General features: G+C 48.4%; 1 protein-coding gene across 1 annotated transcript; it reads right to left on the bottom strand.

Annotated features, from left to right (window-relative positions):
• Positions 1 to 3,727: 3,727 nt before the first annotated feature.
• Positions 3,728 to 18,634, bottom strand: Chmp7 (charged multivesicular body protein 7). The gene is made up of 10 exons (XM_005071017.4): positions 18,259 to 18,634; positions 16,294 to 16,465; positions 8,072 to 8,257; positions 7,647 to 7,780; positions 6,895 to 6,943; positions 6,534 to 6,653; positions 6,176 to 6,274; positions 5,909 to 5,969; positions 5,314 to 5,493; positions 3,728 to 5,097 (listed from the first exon to the last, which is right to left on the bottom strand). Exons 1-10 carry the CDS (start codon positions 18,555 to 18,557, stop codon positions 5,045 to 5,047), a joined length of 1,353 nt encoding a protein of 450 aa, XP_005071074.1. The 5' UTR covers positions 18,558 to 18,634; the 3' UTR covers positions 3,728 to 5,044.
• Positions 18,635 to 19,061: the final 427 nt, after the last annotated feature.

Below are 19,061 nucleotides of genomic sequence, written 5' to 3'. Positions count from 1 at the left end.
AAGCTTTATGCTAGTGTCAGACTTTGGCATACAAATGACCTTTGGTCATCAGAGTGTAGGCCCCATGATTAAATCTCACAGACTTCATAAAAGACAACAAGGGGGGCGGCACAGAGTGACAGTTCATTTGGTAAAGTACTTGCTGGATAAACACAAGAACCTAAGCTTGTATCCCTGGAACCCACAAAATAATCGAAACAGGTCTGTAATCCCAACAGTGGGAGGGTGGGGTTTGGGGGCGGAGACAGGATGCTAATTGACTCTCACTAACTGAACAGGTTCCCTGAATCGGAGAGCTGCAAGTTCAGTGACAGGCCTTGTCTCCAAAAGTGATGTGGAGGGTCTGGAGAGATGGCTCTGCGATTAAGAGCATGGCTGCTCTTCCAGAGGTCTTGGGTTCTGTTCCCAGCACCAGCATGGCAGCTCACAACTGTCTATATCTCCAGTTCCAGGAGACTCAGTGACCTCTCTTGACTTCCTGGGGCATTTGGTATCAATGTGGTGCACAGGTATTTGTGCTGGCGAAACACTTAGGCATATAACAAAATGAATTTATTTTTTATTTTTTAAGACAGAGTTTCTCTATGTAGCCCTACCTGTCCTGGAACTCACTCTGTAGATCAGGCTGGCCTCAAACTCACTGAGATCCACCTGCCTCTGCCTGGGATTGCCACCCACCACCTGGCTATGAATAAATCTATGAAAAAAAGTAGATTGAGGAAGTTGTTTCATCTTTGTTCTTCACAGGTTCTCTCTCTCCCTCTCTCTCTCTCTCTCTCTCTCTCTCTCTCTCTCTCTCTCTGAATATAAACAAGAAACTTGAAATTTTTGATGAGATCAGAATTGTGTGTGGTGTATGTGCCTATTCATGAAAGGGATTTTTGTGGTGTTTGTATGATGTATTTGTGGGATGTGTGTGGAAGGGTTCCTGTTGGGTTGTGGTGTGGTTTGTATGTATGTATGGTGTGTGTGTGAGTGAGTGAAACTCAATTGTCACTGAAGACTCAAGAGATGCTCAGTAGGTACAGGTGTTGCTGCTGAGTCTGACAACCCGAGTTTGATCACTGCGACCCACACCACAGGAAAGAACTGACTATCCCAAATTGTCTTCAGATCTCTACCTGTGGACTGTATCGTGTATATACACACACACACAAAATCAATCTTCAACAATCATTGGTTGTAGAATACTGTTTTAACCCCCAAATCCAAGAGAGTCAGTTATGAATACGTAAGCAAGAGGTGTTCTCCAGAACTGGGGTAGATGTGGGGGCGTGGCAGGGCAGATTGCTCATTAAGTCCCCTTTGCTGTGACCAAGTGCCTCTGTGTTAGCAAGAAGCTTAGGGAGGAAGCGTTTGTTTGGGCTTATAGTTTAAGAAGGGACTTGTTCATCACGGCAGGGAAAGCACGGTCACAGTTGGAGGGCAGACAGAAAACAGGAAGTTGGGCTGGACTAAAACACCACAAGACCCACCCCTAAAGACCCATTTCCTCCAGGAGGACTCCATCTCCTATAGGTTACACAGTCTGTCAAACCAGCACTGTCAGTTGGGCACCAAGTGTTAAATACAGGAACCTGTGGGTGGGTGAGTGGGGGTGAGCACTTGACTTTCAGAACAACAGAGACAGGGAAGACTGTAGAGAAAAGGCGGGAGAGGAAGGGCTGGGAAGGACAGAGGGGATAGAGGGGGAAGCCAATGTAAATCCACCCTTCCCTGCTCCACCTGATTGTCTTCTGTGGGTATCACCGGAATCTCAGATAGTTTGTTGTTGTTGTTGTTGTTGTCGTCCCTGTTTCTAGGAGACCATTGCCCTAGCCTAGTCTGAGTTCTAGGCATTTTTAAAGGGCCAGAGCAAACAGTGTGTGGTGGTACTTGCCTGTAATCCCAATACTTAGGAGGTCAAGGCAGGGGCATCTCCGACTTGAGGCCAGCCATGGACTGTAGGAACTCATATACTGAATTCTCTTTCCCAGTACCCTTCCTCATTCAGTTTATTTACTCTTGACACAATGCCAGGTGGTACTTCTGACATCCAATTTGCGGATGTAGAAACCAAAATAGGAGCTGAAAGATAGCTCAGCAGTTAGAAGCATGTACTGCTCTCCCAGAGGACCCGAGTTCAGTTCCCAGCACCCATGACAGGTGGCTCACAACTAGTTGTAACTTCAGAGGGATCAAATGTTTCTGGCCCCATGGGCATCTGCACTTGGGTACATACCCATTCACACATAGTTTAAAAAATAAAAAAGAGGCTAAAGCACATGGAAGACTAATTGGCCAATGTCTCACAGCCACAAGGAACTTGCCTTGCTCTAGTTTCATCACGCTGGCCAGGTGAGGCCCAAGGTTCCTCGTCAGGTAGGATGTGTCCATGCAGTAGGACACTGGCTGAGGCTATTTCTACTACAGACCAGGAAGGAGATAAAGGCCTGGCAGACCTTGATAAGCCGAAGATCACCAGACTGGGGACTAGGTCCCTGGCACAGGGTGGGTAGGTGTCCCATCCCAGGAACAGGGTGGAAAAAACTGAGAACGAAGAGGGAGCCAGCAGCACATTGAGAACAGTGGATATGAACTGTCTTAGTGCTCTGGCCTTCCCGTGGCACGTGCTGAGTGAGGATTGCTCAGTAGCTCAAACAGCAAGAGACAAAGAGCAACACAAACCAGGTAACAGGGCTCATCAAATGCTGGCCCTTCCGGTAGTCCCAGCAGCCCCACCCTAGCTCTCTGCACCCGTCAATTGGTGCCTACCATCCAGACCCAGTTCCCCCGAGGCCGCTTCACACAGCAAATAGTGCATAACTGGTCCTGAGTCCTGTTGGGCTAAGGCTCCTTACACCTCTTCCTGGCTGGCTCACCTGCCCACTCAGCTGGAGCTGCAGACCCTGTGTGCAGCAGACCTGGCCTGCTGCTGACTGCTCCCAGCCTCAAACTCCAAGTGGGAACAACAGACCTTGGCCGGAGGCCCACTTCTCCATCAGCCTGGGAGCAGGCAGCTGTGAGACAATGTTTACTAAAAACAATACCGTGCCCGGAGCAATAAGTTACTGATAAGTGCTGGCCCATGGAAATGCCCTGACCTTGACCTTTTCCAAAGACTAACCGCCTCTTCCTGACCCACCGACTGCTGCCTCTGGTGTCAAGGTATATATAACCAGCCAGGGTAGGAATAAAGGAGAGCCTTCTTGAGGAGCCTTCTGGAAGCCACCGACGGGTCTCTGTGTCGTCAATCCCGACACCCTCGGCACATTCTCGGACACAGGCTGCGCAGTGGGCGCAGCACTCCGGCCCCCACAGGCACAGCAGACAGCATGCACAGAGGAGGCCGAGAAGCACTGGTGCTGAACCACAGTGTGGAGCAACAGTCACACGAGCAGGGCCGCTAAGTTCCTGGGAGACAGTACCACCAGCAGCACAGCTCAGGGCTTAGGGAGGGTTCACTCAGGCAGACAGGACTCCTTGTGGCCCTGGCCCTGGTATTTAGCAACTCCCAAGGTGGGAAAGAGCCTAAGTGTGGATATGTGTGGGGCTCTGGGGGCAGGAAGGCACAAGACATTGACAGTGACATAACCTGTTGTGTATGGTACTACACAGCTGTGACTACAGCATTGATGTGGAAGCCAGAGGATCAAGATTCAAGTCCAGTCTCAGCTACATGAGACCTATCTCTAAAAGAGAGAAAAAAAAAATTGACACAACCTAAAGAATAGACGACAACAAAACCTGGTGTTTTCTCTTTTACTTATTTACCAGATTAAAAAAGAAAAAATAGTGATTGTTTTTCTTCACCCCCAATATTTCCGTTTGCCAGAGCTGAGTGGGAGAGACTTTGAACATGATTCGTGCTCCTGGCTGGAAGCAAAGTCCTCCCCCCTGCTCTGTGCCACCTCTGGCAGGAGCGGCAGTGCAAAGAGATCCAGGAGTCATCATCCTGGACAACAGACTGTCAGTGTGGCTGTCATTTTTCCTCTCCACACTGCCATCTGAGCATTCAGACCTCACCTCTCCTGCCTGCCCTGCAGTTCATGGAAAGATGCCACCTGCAGGAGGCGGGCGCAGGGCAGGGCGGGGCGGGGCCAGCACAAAGCAGATGCAGCAGGCCAGGGCCACCTCCTCCTATTGCACATCCTGGCTCAGGCCCCTGCCCTGAGTGGTGGATACATGATGAGATGCTCTCCAGATCCTAACAGGGAGCCTGCCAGTGAGCATCAGGCTCAAGAAACAGGGAATATGGCACCATGTGGCTTGCTCCAGAAAACACACATAATTTATGATGGGGCCAAAGCAAAACCTTAGCTTCTTTTACACCTTGGGGCCTGTAGTTTACTTGGGTTACTCCTGCTCAAGTTCCTTCCCCACACCCATCAGCAAATCTGCTTCTGCTTAAGATGGAAGAGGCTGTGGCCCCCAATGACATAAACCATCCCCGCAACTGCCATGACCCTGAACCATTCAGAGTATGAACACCCAGAGAATTTAAGAAGCATGCAGAGAAACATCTTGCAGACAATGTTTCTTCAGACGCTCAGCTGTTGGGTCTCTCTGAGTAAGACTTGTTTGACTCTCATTCTTAATCCCAATAAGCAGAGAACAGGGGAGCAGTTTAACTGGCACTGCAGATAGCAAAACTTCGCCATTAAAATCTTAGGAGTGGAAGACAGGGCTGGCTTTGATGGGCAAAGCTGCAAACCTTTCACCTTCACTGGCTGGAACGAAGCTGGTGGGTGAAGACAAACCTAACGGAGCCAAAGGCAAGAACTGCAGGCTATGGGAGACGACGGTCAAACACAGAACTGTATAAATTGTGGCACTCTAAAGACGAGAAGGTAGGTCCGTGACATCAGCTGGGAGCACACCTCCATAGCATGGCTTCCAGGAGCTGTACCTGTCCTGTCATGAGTGGCAGCATCCAGATACATCCAAGTGGTTCTTTCCTCCTCATTCAACAACTTCTCAGTGTTTCTCATTAAATAACTATGTACACACACAAGGCTGTCCCTCTGTTACGTGAGGGTCCTTTGCTTGAGTTCCTGCAATGGCTTTAGAGAGTTGGCTCCAATTGCCTTTTTGGAGATTTACTGCTTGGGAACAAACCTGCAAAAAGAAATGACAATATTCAACAGGAAGTCCTGTGACCAAAGCATCCCAAAGCTTAAGCAACTGGGTCTCCATGCGCATAACTTGCCCTCCCTTGCAGGGCTTTGGAGTACAGAGAAACTGAGTTCTTGGGGTGGAACCTATCTGTTCTGTGCCTGGCTCCCCTGTCTGCCAGAGTCACATGTCCAGCATCTGTGGGAAACAGCTCCGTACCTCCTTCTGATATGGACAGTTTTTCCAGTTCGGCTTCAAGTTCAGCATCCAGGATCCTAGGCTCAGGCACACTGTTGGTATAAAGCGTCTCATGGGGGTTGTCGGGCAGGTCCAATGGTTCTTTGGTGGTGTCCTGAAGGAGGATGTCCAACTCCTTCTCCAGTTCCTCACTGTCAAAATCTGGGAGAGAGACAGTATGTCAACCCCAGGAAAGAAAGAGATCAACTGGTGTGCTCAGCACAGCTCAGCTTCACAACCCAGCAGCCCCTCTGCAGGTGGCCAGTCACATGAGTCATGAGGCAAAGATATTCTTCCTCTGTAGGCAGAGCTGGGCTGTCAGATGGGTATAGTCCACTGACCCCAGGAACCTCCCCCTGCTTCTCTTTGTCCTGAGAGGGGACTGCCAGTCAGATGCTTTGTCGGTATGGGCACTGGAGTACAGAGGACCCTGAGGACAGCTGTCTGGGCGGTAACATTAACTCCCTCCAACCATCCATGTATGTGAGCCCCAGAGAGGGCCAAGCTTGTGATCAGGCCTGCCCAGGCCCAGGAAGTGAGAGCTCTCAGAAAGGGGGGGGTGTCCTTGTCAACTCACCTAAACCATTGGTTACCCCACCAGCCAGAGTCTGAGAAACTTCATCCTGCGTGTCACACAGCTGTAAGAGACAAACACAAAGCTCTGAAGGGAATGAAGGCTCTGGGCAGCTCAAAACTTTTGGGGGGAAATTTTTAGGGTTACAGAGATCTGACCGTCGAGGAACAGTTCCTCTCAAGCAGAAGTCAAGCTTGGAAAACTGGCCTGCAGCAAGTCAACTATATTCTCTACAACTCCTTTCTCATGGCCCCTCCCAGGCCCCTGTACCTCCTGGATCTGGTCCACAAGGCTCTCCGCCTTCTCCACTGTGACATCCTTCATGGAAAGTTTCAAGGCTCCCACACCAGCTTGATAGGCATTAAAAACCTAAAGAGAAGATCACGCTACCTATGCAACACTTGCCAAAATATAGACAAATAAACAACTGTACTTCATCTCCAAAGCAAGCTTTTGGCTTCCTTTGGCCACCCAAGATCAATTCACCTTACACCCACAGAAGCTAAACTTCCAAACACTGAAGGGAACCCAGCCACACCCTGGAAGAACCCAATGAAACGGCAGGCCACAAGGGAGGCAGACCCAGTGTGGGAGCCTGGGACCACAGGGCACGGAGGGGCGTGGCTACCATCTGGTCTGTCTGGGAGGCATAGATGCGATCCAGGATGCCTTGAACAGTGTCCAGCTTGGCGTGCAGGGCCTCAATGCGTTTCTCTGTCCTCTGCTTGGCCTTGAGAGACCTCAGTGCCTGGTGGGTATGGAACAGATCAGGGTGGGACATGGAGGCCACAGGGCAAAGGCAAGACAGCCCTGCTCAAACCACAAGCGCATCCCAGCCTTCTTCCTATAAATTAGGCAGTGGTGCCTGACACACACACCTGCAGACGCTGCTCCCAGCACCCCAATCAATCAGGCTGCTCTCTGAACTGCTAGGCCCTGCCCCTCACAGTTGCGGGTGCCACTTCTAGGCTGCAGGGAAGAGAACCTACCAACTGCTTCTTTCCGGCTCGGCATGCCCGGCGGGCTTCCTCTTTGCACCTGTGGGATGGAGGGAAGATGAAGAAGGCTGTGCCGTGGCAGGGTCTCCAAGAGAGAGTACTTAGTGAAAGCAGCTTCAGACCTGAAGGTCCACAATTCCCTACACCCCACAGCCACAGTGATGGCCAGCTACCCACTGCCAGTCTCGGGAAGCGAATCTCAACAGAGGTTTGAGCTCTATCTGTATGTGGCAAGGTAAGGTGATCCAGTCCCGAAGGTGAGAGAATTATACATATCTTTCCACTGCAAGACATAGGATTGATCACTACACATTAAAGACCTTGGCCATGTCTCAGCCTCCCAACACTCCTCTATTTCTCTGGGAGACACAGTCAAGAACTCTAAGTCAATATGCTTGTCTTCCATTCAGGGAAGTGTCTGTGGCTGCTACTGAGGATTCCTGTAGAAGCACCCCAAGGCAAGAGCAAGAGACCCTTAAAAGGGCCCTGTAAAGACACAGACCCACCTTGCCATCTCCCCACCTGTGGACAACACCAGGCTTCAGAAGGACATAAATAAGGTACTAACAGCTGCAGTCACGGGAGGGACAAGTAGTCATTTTTCTCATAGAGTACCTAGTACTTGTGTAATTAATATGTAACTTTTTTCAGTGCTGGGGGGCAAACCCATGGCCTCATACATTCTAGATATGCACTCTACCCTTGCTGGGGCTCCAGAGCTGCTAGATAGGAAAGGAGATTACCTCTCAGATTCTTGGGATAAAGACTCAACCTTCTGAGAGAGAAGCTGCTCACTCTGCATCAGCTGGTAGACCCCAACATCCACATCGTTGACAGGAGATACCTTGGCATGTGGCCCCCTGGCAAACTTCACAATCTGGGAGAAAAGGACAAATTACTGCTGTCCCTACTACACATGCTAGAAATTCAAAACCAGGCCTGGGGTGGGCATATGAGTACAGACTAAGTTCCTGTGAGTCTGTGTGTGTATGTGTGTGTATGCGCGCACACACACATACATGCACACGCACACACACGCGCACACACACATGCATGCACACACATACATGCACACACATATATACACACACATGCATGCACTATATGCACGTGCACACGCACGCACGCACGCATGCACGCACGCTCGCATACAGGCATGCTTCCACACCTTCTCTCCGTTCTGTTCCAAGACGGTGACTCTCTTCTCCTTCTGCAGCTGCAGCAGCACCAGGTAGAAGGTCCTCTCATCTGGGCAGGAGTTGGCACACAGAGTACTCAGCTCTGACAGGGCTACCACGGGGTGTGAGGAGATGGGCGAGTTCTGGTACAGGCGATACACCTCCTCAGCCTTTTCCTGCAGAGAAGGCAAAAGATTCAAAGTCCTGGTTACCACCTCAGGACACATGATCCTTGACTCTGAGCTTCAGAGCCATGAGCCCACAAGGAAAGACTGGGGAGTACCGACCTAGTACCCAGTGACATCTTCTAAGTGGCCTGTGGAGATGGCTCAGTTGGTAAGGTGTCTGCAGGGCAAGTACAAAGACTTGAGATGGGATGCCCAGTACCCAGGTAAAAGCCATGCACAGCAGGACATATCTGTACCCCAGCACTGTGGCCAGTGAGGGGCTGAGCAGGCAAGGGAACTTGTCACCAAGCCTGACAATTGGGAATCACATGGTGGAGGGGAAAAACTGAGTCCCACAGATTGTCCTCTGACCCCTTCAACACACGTGCATGCGCACACACGCGTGCACACACACATACACAGGAAAAGTTTTGTGGATTTGTGTATTTCTTAAACTTTGGGAGAGCAGGTGACTACGTGAAACAAGATGTACAAAGCGGCCGCTCCACACTGGTGTGTCCACCTGGGCTGCGCACTGCTGCATCTGCCTGGCCTGAGGCTCCTCACAGGAGGAATAAGGCAGAGGAATGGAGTGGAACTGGCCATGGTCTAGAGCCAAACCTTACTTCCAACTTAACCCATGACCCCGCAACTGCCAGTCTCATAGATCCTCAGCTTCTTGCACACGAACTGAGTAGATGATGCTAAATCCCTTTTCCATTCTGACTTCTCCATTTGTGCAAAAGCCCAGATGTGAATGTTATTATGCCTGTATAAAGAGTCAAGGGGAAAAACGTGACAGACACGAGGAATAGGCAGGCTGCACCAGTGAGAAGACTAAGAAACACAAGTGTGAAGGAACAATGCCAGTCTCCTTCAGACATGGGAACTCAGAGGGCTCTGAGAAGTAACACAAAGGCCATCAACTGCAATGTCAAAGGGTCGTCATGACTAAGTGAAAGAAGTGGAGAGAGGTGTCTAAGAAAAACAGGGAATCCTGGGCACAGAAGTGTGAATCTGGAGTGTGTGTGTGTGTGTGTGTGTTGTGTGTTGTGTGTGTGTTTGGTGTATGTGTGTGTTCCTGGAGGGGAGGGCAACAAGAAGAGAAGCACTTCAATGCTGTATAAAATGAACATCTCACCTCCTATTCTTTGCTCAGCAGAGGATGGACAGTCACTGGAGGAACTGCCATGTCTAGGCTGACACAGAGCCAGCAAACAGTTGGAAAGGTGGACTGAAAAGTTAGGGAGGCCATTTAAGCAAGAAGAGACATGACTACCTCCCTAAAGAGGAGAGCATTTAGGGAACGAGAGAGATGGGCTAGATCCTAGCAAAACTCAGAGGATAACAGTAGCAGCTCAGGGTGTCTGAACAAGGACTGATGGAGAAAGGGGACTTGCTATGGCTGAGGGACAAACGTTCCACTTCGGACAAGCTGGACAATGAGGTGTGCAAGCCTGAAGTTCAAAGGAGACTGCAGAAGAGCAAGGAGAGCCCTCAAGTCCCCAGCACACACGGGCAGTCAGGATCGCAAGTGTGAGTGACAGAACACAAGGGGGTTCACAGGAAAGTGTGAGTGACAGAACACAAGGGGGTTCACAGGAAAGTGGCAATGGAAGGAAGAGCAATGTTGAAACAGTGAGGTGTCCCACAAGAGAACCACAGGTCTGTCTTAGGGTACCAAGAAAAACCCACAGTTCACTGTGAACAAGTCCAACAGAAGGAACCAAGAAGCAAGTGGTCAACCACGTCCAAGCAGCACACAGGAGTCTAACAAGACAGAGACTAGAGCTCCTGTTAGACCTGACTGCCCCTCCCAGAAGGACTCACCATTCACGTCAACAATGCCTAAGAGCAGTGTGACAGTCACACACAAGATTCAGTACACAGCATTAGCAAAAGAGGTGGAGAAAACTGGTCAGCTGGCTGGCTAGAGGAAACAGGGCCTTCCCCTTACCACATGTCCACAAATACCCAAGAACTGAAATTCAAATAAAAAAAAGCAAAAAGTAATTAAAATAAAAAAGCTAGAAATATAGTACATTGATAGAGCACTTGCTTAGCATACACAAGACCCTAAGTTCGATCCCCAGTGCTGAAGAGAGAATCAATATTTGGTTACTCTTGATAACTAAGCAAGACCAGCAGTTAATACTACAAAGGAAAATGACACTCTCACTGCAGAAATATGAAAACTTCTGTAAAAGACATGAAATGGCTCATCAGGTAAAGGCATTTACTGACAAGTCTGCCCACAGGAGTTCAATCTCCAGGGCCACGTAGTGGAAGAAGTGTCTGACTCCTGCAAGTTGTCCTCTGACTTCCTTGTGTCCTACAATGAGCACATCCATATACATATACAAAGATTCAGGTACACACAAACAAATGTATGGTTTGTTTGCTTGTCTGTTTTAAGGATATCACAAGCAAAAATTAACCAATAATCTAGGGAGCAACATTTCTACCTTTGGGGTTGGGAAGACGGCCCAGTGGGTAAGAGCATTCACTGCTCAAGCATGAGGACCTAACTTTGAACCCCTAGCACTCACAGAGAAAACAGGCATGGCAAACATCTGTAACCCCAGTGCTGTGCAGGGTGGAGACAGAAGGGTCACTGGGGCTTGCTGGATGTCAGCCTAGCTCTAGGTTGAGTGAGAGACCCTGCCTCAAGAGAATAAGGCAGAGAGTAACAGAGCAGGACACCCAACGTCCTCCTCTGGTCTCCACATGTGCATACCTGTGTGAGCATACAACACACACACACACACACACACACACACACACACACACACACACACACGGTTTTATATCTTTGAAGCCAAACATATCTACTCCAAAACATAAAGAATTCCTACAAATTATTAAGAGAGGCAATAAAGTATAAAAACAGGCAAAATATAGAAATAGGCGATTTGCACAAGGGCCTGTGTAAATGATAACAAGACAGGTAAGGAGATGGGGTATAACGTGGTAGAATGCTTGCCAAGCGTGCCCAAGGCTCAGGGTTTGATTTCCAACAACACAAAAATAAATTTTAAAAGTGATAGACATAACATACATATAGGAAGTAGTTTAAAAGGCTGGCATCATCCAATGCTGACAAAACATGGGGAGTTACCTTCCTAAGACACTTTTTTTAGTGATTTATTTATTTTAATTTTATGTGCATTAGTATTTTGCCTGCATGTATGACTGTGTGAGGGTGTCAAATCCCCTGGCGCTGGAGTTAACAAACAGCTGTGAGCTCCCATGTGCTGGGAATTGAACTCAGGTGATCTGAAGAGCAGATAGTGCTCTTAATTGCTGAGCCATCTCTCCAGCCTCCTTAAGACACTCTTGATTAAAGTAAAATTTCTGAAAAGTAACAGTGTTGCAAGGGCTCATACCTGTGATCCCAGTGCTTGAGTGGCTAAGGCAGAATTGCCACAAATTGAGACCAACTTAGACTGCATTGTGAAAACCTGTCTCAACACCACACAAAAAAATCAGGTAATTATTTTGTATGTGTGTGTGATTATGTGTTCACAAGTGTGTGCACATGTATGTAAGTATGTATGTGGGGGGTGTATTCCACCATCACTCCCCACTCTTTATTTTCAAGACAGGTATATAATTCAGCTGGCCAGCAAGCCCCAGGGACCCTCCCGTCTCTGCTTTCCAGCACTGGGATTACAAGTGCTAGCCTCTGTACATGGCTTCTTATGTGGGTGTTATGGATCCAAACTCAAGTCCACACTGAGCTGTTTCCCCACCCCCTAATTGGAGAATTATTTTTGTCAAAAATGTAAAGGGAACAAAACTACAGACATATATGCAGAAGCCTAGCAAAGAGGGAAAAAAGAGAAACTGTAATAATTTAAAGTCTAACTTGTGGGACAACCAGTGTACAGTGGCAGGTGTACAGATCACTGTGTAGTTGTCAAAAAAGAATGAGCTAGATTAACATTGTGTAGGACCCAGAAAGATACTCCCAACCTATTAAAGTGGAAAGAAAAACAAGCTATATGGCCATTTTATTTCTAGAAAAATCAATGGAACGATGTATATACATGTATGTGCATCTTCATTCATTCAACAAATATTTATTGACTACTATATACTAGATATATTTCAGGGTCCTGAAGTTCGTGGAATCCCTTTTAATAGGACAGTCAGACAATAGCCTAGTAAACATACAGGCTTTTCCAGTTAGTTGTAAATGCTAACAGGAAAATACAATGTGTCTGGAGAGATGACTCAGGAAGTTAAAGTGGCTGAATGCAACCCTGATGAACCTGAGTTTGATATCAGGAACCCAAGTCAAAAGCCAGATTTGAGGGCATGCACTCCTATATTAAATAGGTATGTGAACACACTTCCAGAACACACACAGTTCTAGGAGAACTGCCTGGAAGCTAATGGGCCAGCTAGTCTGGAGTCCACAGTAGGGCAGAAACAAAAGAATCCTGCTTCAAAACAAGAAGCAAGGAGAGAATAACTCCCAAAAGCTATCCTCTGACCTCCACACATGCACCCTGACAGATACATATCTACACACACATGTCAACACCAAAGAGAGCTTTTTACATCAAACACTATTAAAAAGAAGATTGAAAATAAGAGTATCAGGGTTAATAAGAAAAATGTGTTTGTCCCTTTGACTTCTAGTGGCCTGCCACACTGTGTATATAGTTAGCAAACATACACACACACCAGAAATACTTCAACTTCCCATAGTTCTTCCCCAGATAAGATCAGCATCTGGGGTACCTGCTCTTCATCTCACTTGGGTGTGTGTCAGAGATGTGAAGTTTGGTACAGTTGCCTGAGCCTTAATGCTCAAGACATAAGACATTTCTGCTGAAGTCATTACAATGTGGCCAAAGTGAGGAACAGTGATGACTGAACAGTTAGAAGTCCCAAAGTAACAAAGGGTAATGTAACTGTTACAAAACCAATTGATTCAAAGGGTGAAAGTATTAGAGCTAACTTATCCCTGATGCCCACCCCCCCCCCCCCCCGTGTGTGTGTGTGTGTGTGTGTGTGTGTGTGTATGTGTTAAACCATGACCAGGCCAGTACCACCAATACTACTGTGACCGGCATGGCATGCTCTTCTGCCAAAGCATGCTTGGAGACCCATCAAAGGTGCTAACCCATGAAAACCAGGGGAGGTGTGGTGCTGGGTGTTGATATTGTAATTGCACATCTTAAGAAGCCTAAATTTGTGGCAACCCTGAAGAAACTGCTCAGGTTGCCAGTTTCCGAAAATGGAGACAAACTGTCAGCCACATTTTTGACGCAATGAAGAAAGGTTGGAAGCAAGGGCATCATCACAGTACAAGGTGGAGAAAACTGAACAAGACATCCACCGGTACAAGGTGGAAAACACTGAATAGGAACTGGAAATTGATGAAGGCATCCAGTTTGGCCAAAGACATATTCTCTATACTTTACTAACGCACCAAGAGGTCAAAACATGGATGTCAGGACAACTGTGTTCTACTGAGTCAAAAGAGCCCACTGAACCTCTGCTTACCAGACTCAGAGGCATGATCGCAGAAGTTGCTATGAAGGAGCTCTAAAAGGGCCAAGAACTGGTCTCCAGGTTGTAACAGGCATAGTTTCAGCTTTTGATAATAACAGAAAGGTCAGCTTTAAGACATGGCTACTGTTTATTGAAGAAAAGGAACTGATCCCAAATCTACAAGGTGTTCAGCTTTATGACTTAAGAAAGGCAGGATGCAGTAGGGGTGTAGAGACAATACAGTCACTTGGGAGCTAGTTCCTGTGCACAGTGCAGCAGCAGAGACAGGAGAGACTCCGCCTGGAAACAAGATGAAAGCAGAGAACTGACTCCCACAAAGTTGGCCTCTTGACTGCCATGGCATGCACACATCTGCACTCACATATACAAAGACACAAATAAGAAATCTTCATATAAAAGACAATTGGGAGAGGTCATTGACACCTCTATGCTATGCTTTTGAAAGGAGAAGGTAACAAAGCTCAAAGCCATTAGACTTCACAACTCCCAACTCTAAAGGCAAACCTAGATGAGCTACCCAGGGCTTTCAGATGGCTGACTGCGCTTCGGGTGGATATGGACACTGACATGACTGAAGAACAGAGGGAGATGCCCTCAGTGCTGTGAGAGCAGCTGCTGGAGAAGGCAGTCTGGAGGCTGGGAGATGCTGTGCTCTGCCTTGCTGAATTCTAGCCTGCCGACTATAAGGCCTGCTCATGAAGACTCAAAATATTGCATAGAAACCAGAATACTCAACATCCCTGCAATGACCTTGTCAAGAATGCAAATAATGAACTCTGCAAGTCCCTCAGAACTTTGGCTCTATGGAGTGCTATGCCTGGAGATTCTGTGAACATGACAGAAAAAGGAATCATGGATCCAATGAAGGTGCAGAAAGCTACTTTACTGTGTGGTGCTGGGAAGCCTCTGTTAACAATAGTAGAAGTCCTTAACAAAAGAGGAGGACCCTGGAGCTGGCGTAGCAGACGACATAGGAAGTAGGATGGGAGATAACATGGAAGGTGGCAAGTTCTAAACCCTAGAATCCTAATTCATGGTTTTTAATCAATTGTGACAGGAAGCTCAAGGCAGGGTTCCAGCAATGGCTTCAGAGAAGTCAGCTGAAGACAATGACTGAAGAAAAGGCTGGAGGATACCAAAGGGAATCACAACCACTGGGTGAAGTCAAGAGGAGCCTTTCTGTTACAATTCCATGACAACCTTTATATAACAAAAGTTTGTTTAGCATTTTTTAAGAGAGGACTGAGGAAGACAGAGCATTTGCCTGGCATGCACAACGCTCTAGGTTCAGTCCCCAGTACTGGAGGTAAAAAAAAAAGTCATTTGGGCCAGTGAGATGGCTCAGCATGTTAAGGCTGTTGAGGCAAGCCCAATCTGTGGAACCCACATAATGAAAGGAGACAAATACTCCTGCCAGGTGTTCTCTGACCTCCCATCCCTGCCAATAAATAAATATAATAAACATTTAAAGTAATAAAAGAGAGCTGGACATACATATATGCATGCTTAGAAACGGGAGAGACACACGCAAAAGTAGGAATGGGTCAACAGAAAGGAAACTATTTCTTTGCATCTTTTTCTTTTTAATAGCAAAATCATAGGTAATTTTTGTTTTGTTTTGTTTCTGATTTCTTGTCTAGCCTTGGGAAAAGTCAGTGTTCCTTACATGTTCCTCCCTATAAACACCTTTTTCTTCTTTACCCGACAAGAGCCCATGACTTTTGAGGAAACAGGACTCACCACACATTTGAAATCTGATGTCACCAAATGGAATGTGAAGGTTCTGCTTAGTAACAGGAGGTGGCACAGACTCATACTGTGCCCTGTCAAGCTCTAGGCTCACTTCTCAACCACACTGCTTTAGAAAGTGACTGCTGTTTCCAGGACAGCTATGTAATTCCACCCAGCTCCTAGTGTGGAACAGCAGAGACGTGCGGCTGCTCAGACTCTGAGAGAGCATGTGTCCTGCAGCCAGCACATGGCCTGGGCTAGGAGGAAAAGGAAGCACGTGAAGAAGCTGACTGGACAGCAGAGTAGAAGGGGATGGCGCCTGCTGGCCAAATCCAGGCAGAAGAGCAGGGACAGCGAGAAGCAAGTCTCTGGTGAGCTGGGTAAGGAGGGAGAAGGGTAAGGAGGGCTGAGCTGGAGATCAGTAGCAGGCTTGCCCAAGGCACACAAAGGCCAAGGGTCAGTCCTAAGTGCAGTAATAAATACATCATTGGGAGAGTTCTTGAAGTAAACTAGAGAAAGCAGAGCACACCCTGAACTATAGCTTATCATTAATCCTTCCAACTGGGAGGAAATAACCCTCTGTTACTGACAATTCCTAGACAAAACTCACTCTTGAAATGTAAAAATAACTCAATGAACATACAACCATTCAAAGTTCACAGCAAAAGACATCATGTAACTCAGCCATCAGTCCTGTTACTTGGCAAAGAGACAGTATTTTCCTAAGATGGTTTGTGGTGACCCTGTCACACCTGATGCCACCCAGGCCCCCTTTTAAGCATAACCACCTTAAGCAGCTCCACAGCCACGAGCACCTCCTCAGCTGGAACTTTGTTGTCCCCCAGCATGTTAGAAAGAGTCCACTTGAGGGGCTTCAGCAGGAAGACTCCAACACCCCACGAGATCCAGCTGCTGTCCACACTGGCCATGAAGTCTGATTCTCGCTGCAGCTCGCCTCGACTGTAGAGAGAGAGACAGAGAGACAGAGGCATGTAGGGATGTGTGATGCAAGGGCCTATCCTAATCCATACCTGCCCCTCTACCCCCAGAGGCATTTCATCATCTTCATCATCATCATCATCATCTGTTCTGTACCAGCTACTTGGAGCAGTGTCACCCGCACTCCAGCCTCCTAATCCCTTTGCACAATAGATGGCATCACCTATATTTAACTAAGGAGGAGACTGGGTTCTAAGATGGTAAAGAAGGCCAGATGACACCCAATTTGTTTGACTCGGAAAATGCAAGTGTCCCACTAAGACAACAGAGGCACAAAAGGCTTTACTGGGCCCATGCTGATGTTTCCTTCTGCCTATGGGCCTGGGAGCAATCAAATGAAAGCCCTGTGCAATAGGCAGGACCTAAGCAAGAAAGCAAAGCTACATGGAGCAGGGTCTTACGTTATCCCTAAGCTAGGCTGGAAGTGAGACATATTTCCTGGTAGTGGTAACAACAGCGGCCAAGTCTAAGTGCTTGCCATGGGCAATCACTGTGTTAAGGGCTATATAAAGATCCTCAGGTTTTCACAACCACCTACACAATGTTGTCACTGTAATTTGATAATTGGTCAAAGACTTACAGATGGCATGTCACCTATGCAGGGGCCGGTTTAGAAAACAGTAAAGCCAGGATCTGGGGACAGTTCGGCCATGAAGCAAAGCTGTTGATACGTGGATAGCAAACCTAGACAAGTATCAGGGAACTTCAAGCATCAGCAGACAGGACAGGAGTTTCAAGGTGTCAAAGGTCTCTGAATTTGAATACAGGCCATGACTATCCTGCATCAAGAGGCTCATTTTGGTTTAGTCCCTCACCGACTTAACTGCTTTCCACTTCAGGCATCGGGTAAACCTTTTCCCACAACACACTTTCTCAGAGGAGAATTGCAGAAAGGTTTCTTAGGTCAAGGTCAGGCAATGAAAGGTATTGAATACAGAAGTAAAGAAGGGTGGCAATTTAATGAGAAAGCATTAGACTAAACGAAACGGCCTGGACTTACTCTGTATTCATTGAAAGAGGCACGGTGCTAGGCTGGGCTGGGCATAATACGTGCAGTGTGAAATAAATGATTTAGAATCCAAATACCAGGGATCCAGTCCTGGGGTTACTATAGCTGTGCAAACTAGGAATAGGTTACTTGGTCTCCCGGAGACTGTTTCTTATTTTTAATAGGGATAATCTTGACCTGGATTATTGAAAAGGCCAGAGACTGGAGTTACCCAGTTAAACTCTCCTGTCTCCCACGACCTGCACACTGTACCTGTCACACACACACAACACCTAAAGCCCTTTCAGGTTACCCAGTTAAACTCTCCTGTCTTCTGTTCCTAACAGTTCAGTCCTGGACATGCTAGTTGTATGACCTGTGCCAGAGTTCTCTTGTCAAGATGCCCTACAACACCACGAGAACTCTCTCCCTAGCTCTTTCTTAGTTCAAAGCACCCATCTCGGAGATCTGCTACAGAGGTAATTCAAACCTGGAGGTCCTGTTGAAATAACTGCATAACGGGACGCCAGTCCAAGTGTGCCGCTGACACCTCTGCCAGGGTGGTTCTCGCCTGGACCACTCATGACTATCCCGATCACTCCAACCACCCCGACCCCTTTCTCTCTCTGTCCAGACATCCGCGGAGCCACGTCCCCGTCCTCCTCCTCCACCCACTGAACAAACCCTGACCGCTGAGTCCGGGCTGTCAAAGGGCAGGGTTGAAGTCAGCCCCGGGGAGCCGCCCCCCGCTCGGCCCGGTCCTCACCGCAGCAGGTCCTGCAGCACGGTGGCCAGCCCCAGCGGGACACTACCCTTGCGCTGGAAGGCCTCCTGCAAGTCCCGCAGACGCAGGCGCACCACCCCTTGGCGGCGGCTGTGGCTCAGCACCAACGGCGCCCAGAAGCCCATCTTGCTGTCCCAGTCGGTGCTGTTCACCTCGCGACTCCTCTTGAAGGCGGAGAACAGGAAAGACATGCGCTCCTCATCCTCCTCCCACTCGGGCGGCAGGAGGCCCGCCGGGTCTCCCCCGGTCGGGGCCTGGGCCTCCCGCCCCGGGGACCACATCGGAACCCCAGCCCCGCCAAGGAACCGAACACAAGCCTGGCCCGGGTCCCCTTCCGCCCTAGGTCCCTCTCGGCTTCCGTCGCTCCCTCACGCCCTCCTCCTCAGTCATCACGTCACCGCCGCCGCCAGCGTGATAAAAGTCCCGCAAGTCCTCAGGGCGCAGGCGCAACGCTGCATTCCTTCGGCCAGGAGTTGGAGATGAGGGCGTTCTCGCCAAAGAGGCGCGGGGCGCAGGCTCAGAATCTTCCTTCCATGGCCTTTGTGCGACGGGAAGGGTTTTGCGCGTGCGCCGCAACCATAGAGTTCGGGGAAGCGCTCTAGAGGGGCGAACAATTGCGCCTTCCCAGGTGATTTGGGCTTACAGTAGCAGGACCGGGGCTACGGGACCTGCAGGTGGATTTTAACTTTGGATCTGGTTTGCCGCTCCTAGTTCAGGAGCTTTTACATTAAACAAACCTCCAAGATGCCCTTCTTTCTCTAGTCTATCAGCTGATAAACAGAAAT

The sequence above is a fragment of the Mesocricetus auratus genome, unplaced genomic scaffold, assembly GCF_017639785.1.
Source record: "Mesocricetus auratus isolate SY011 unplaced genomic scaffold, BCM_Maur_2.0 Super-Scaffold_2245, whole genome shotgun sequence".
In the NCBI taxonomy this organism is placed as follows: domain Eukaryota; kingdom Metazoa; phylum Chordata; class Mammalia; order Rodentia; family Cricetidae; genus Mesocricetus; species Mesocricetus auratus.
This window is presented reverse-complemented; position numbering and strand designations above follow the sequence as displayed.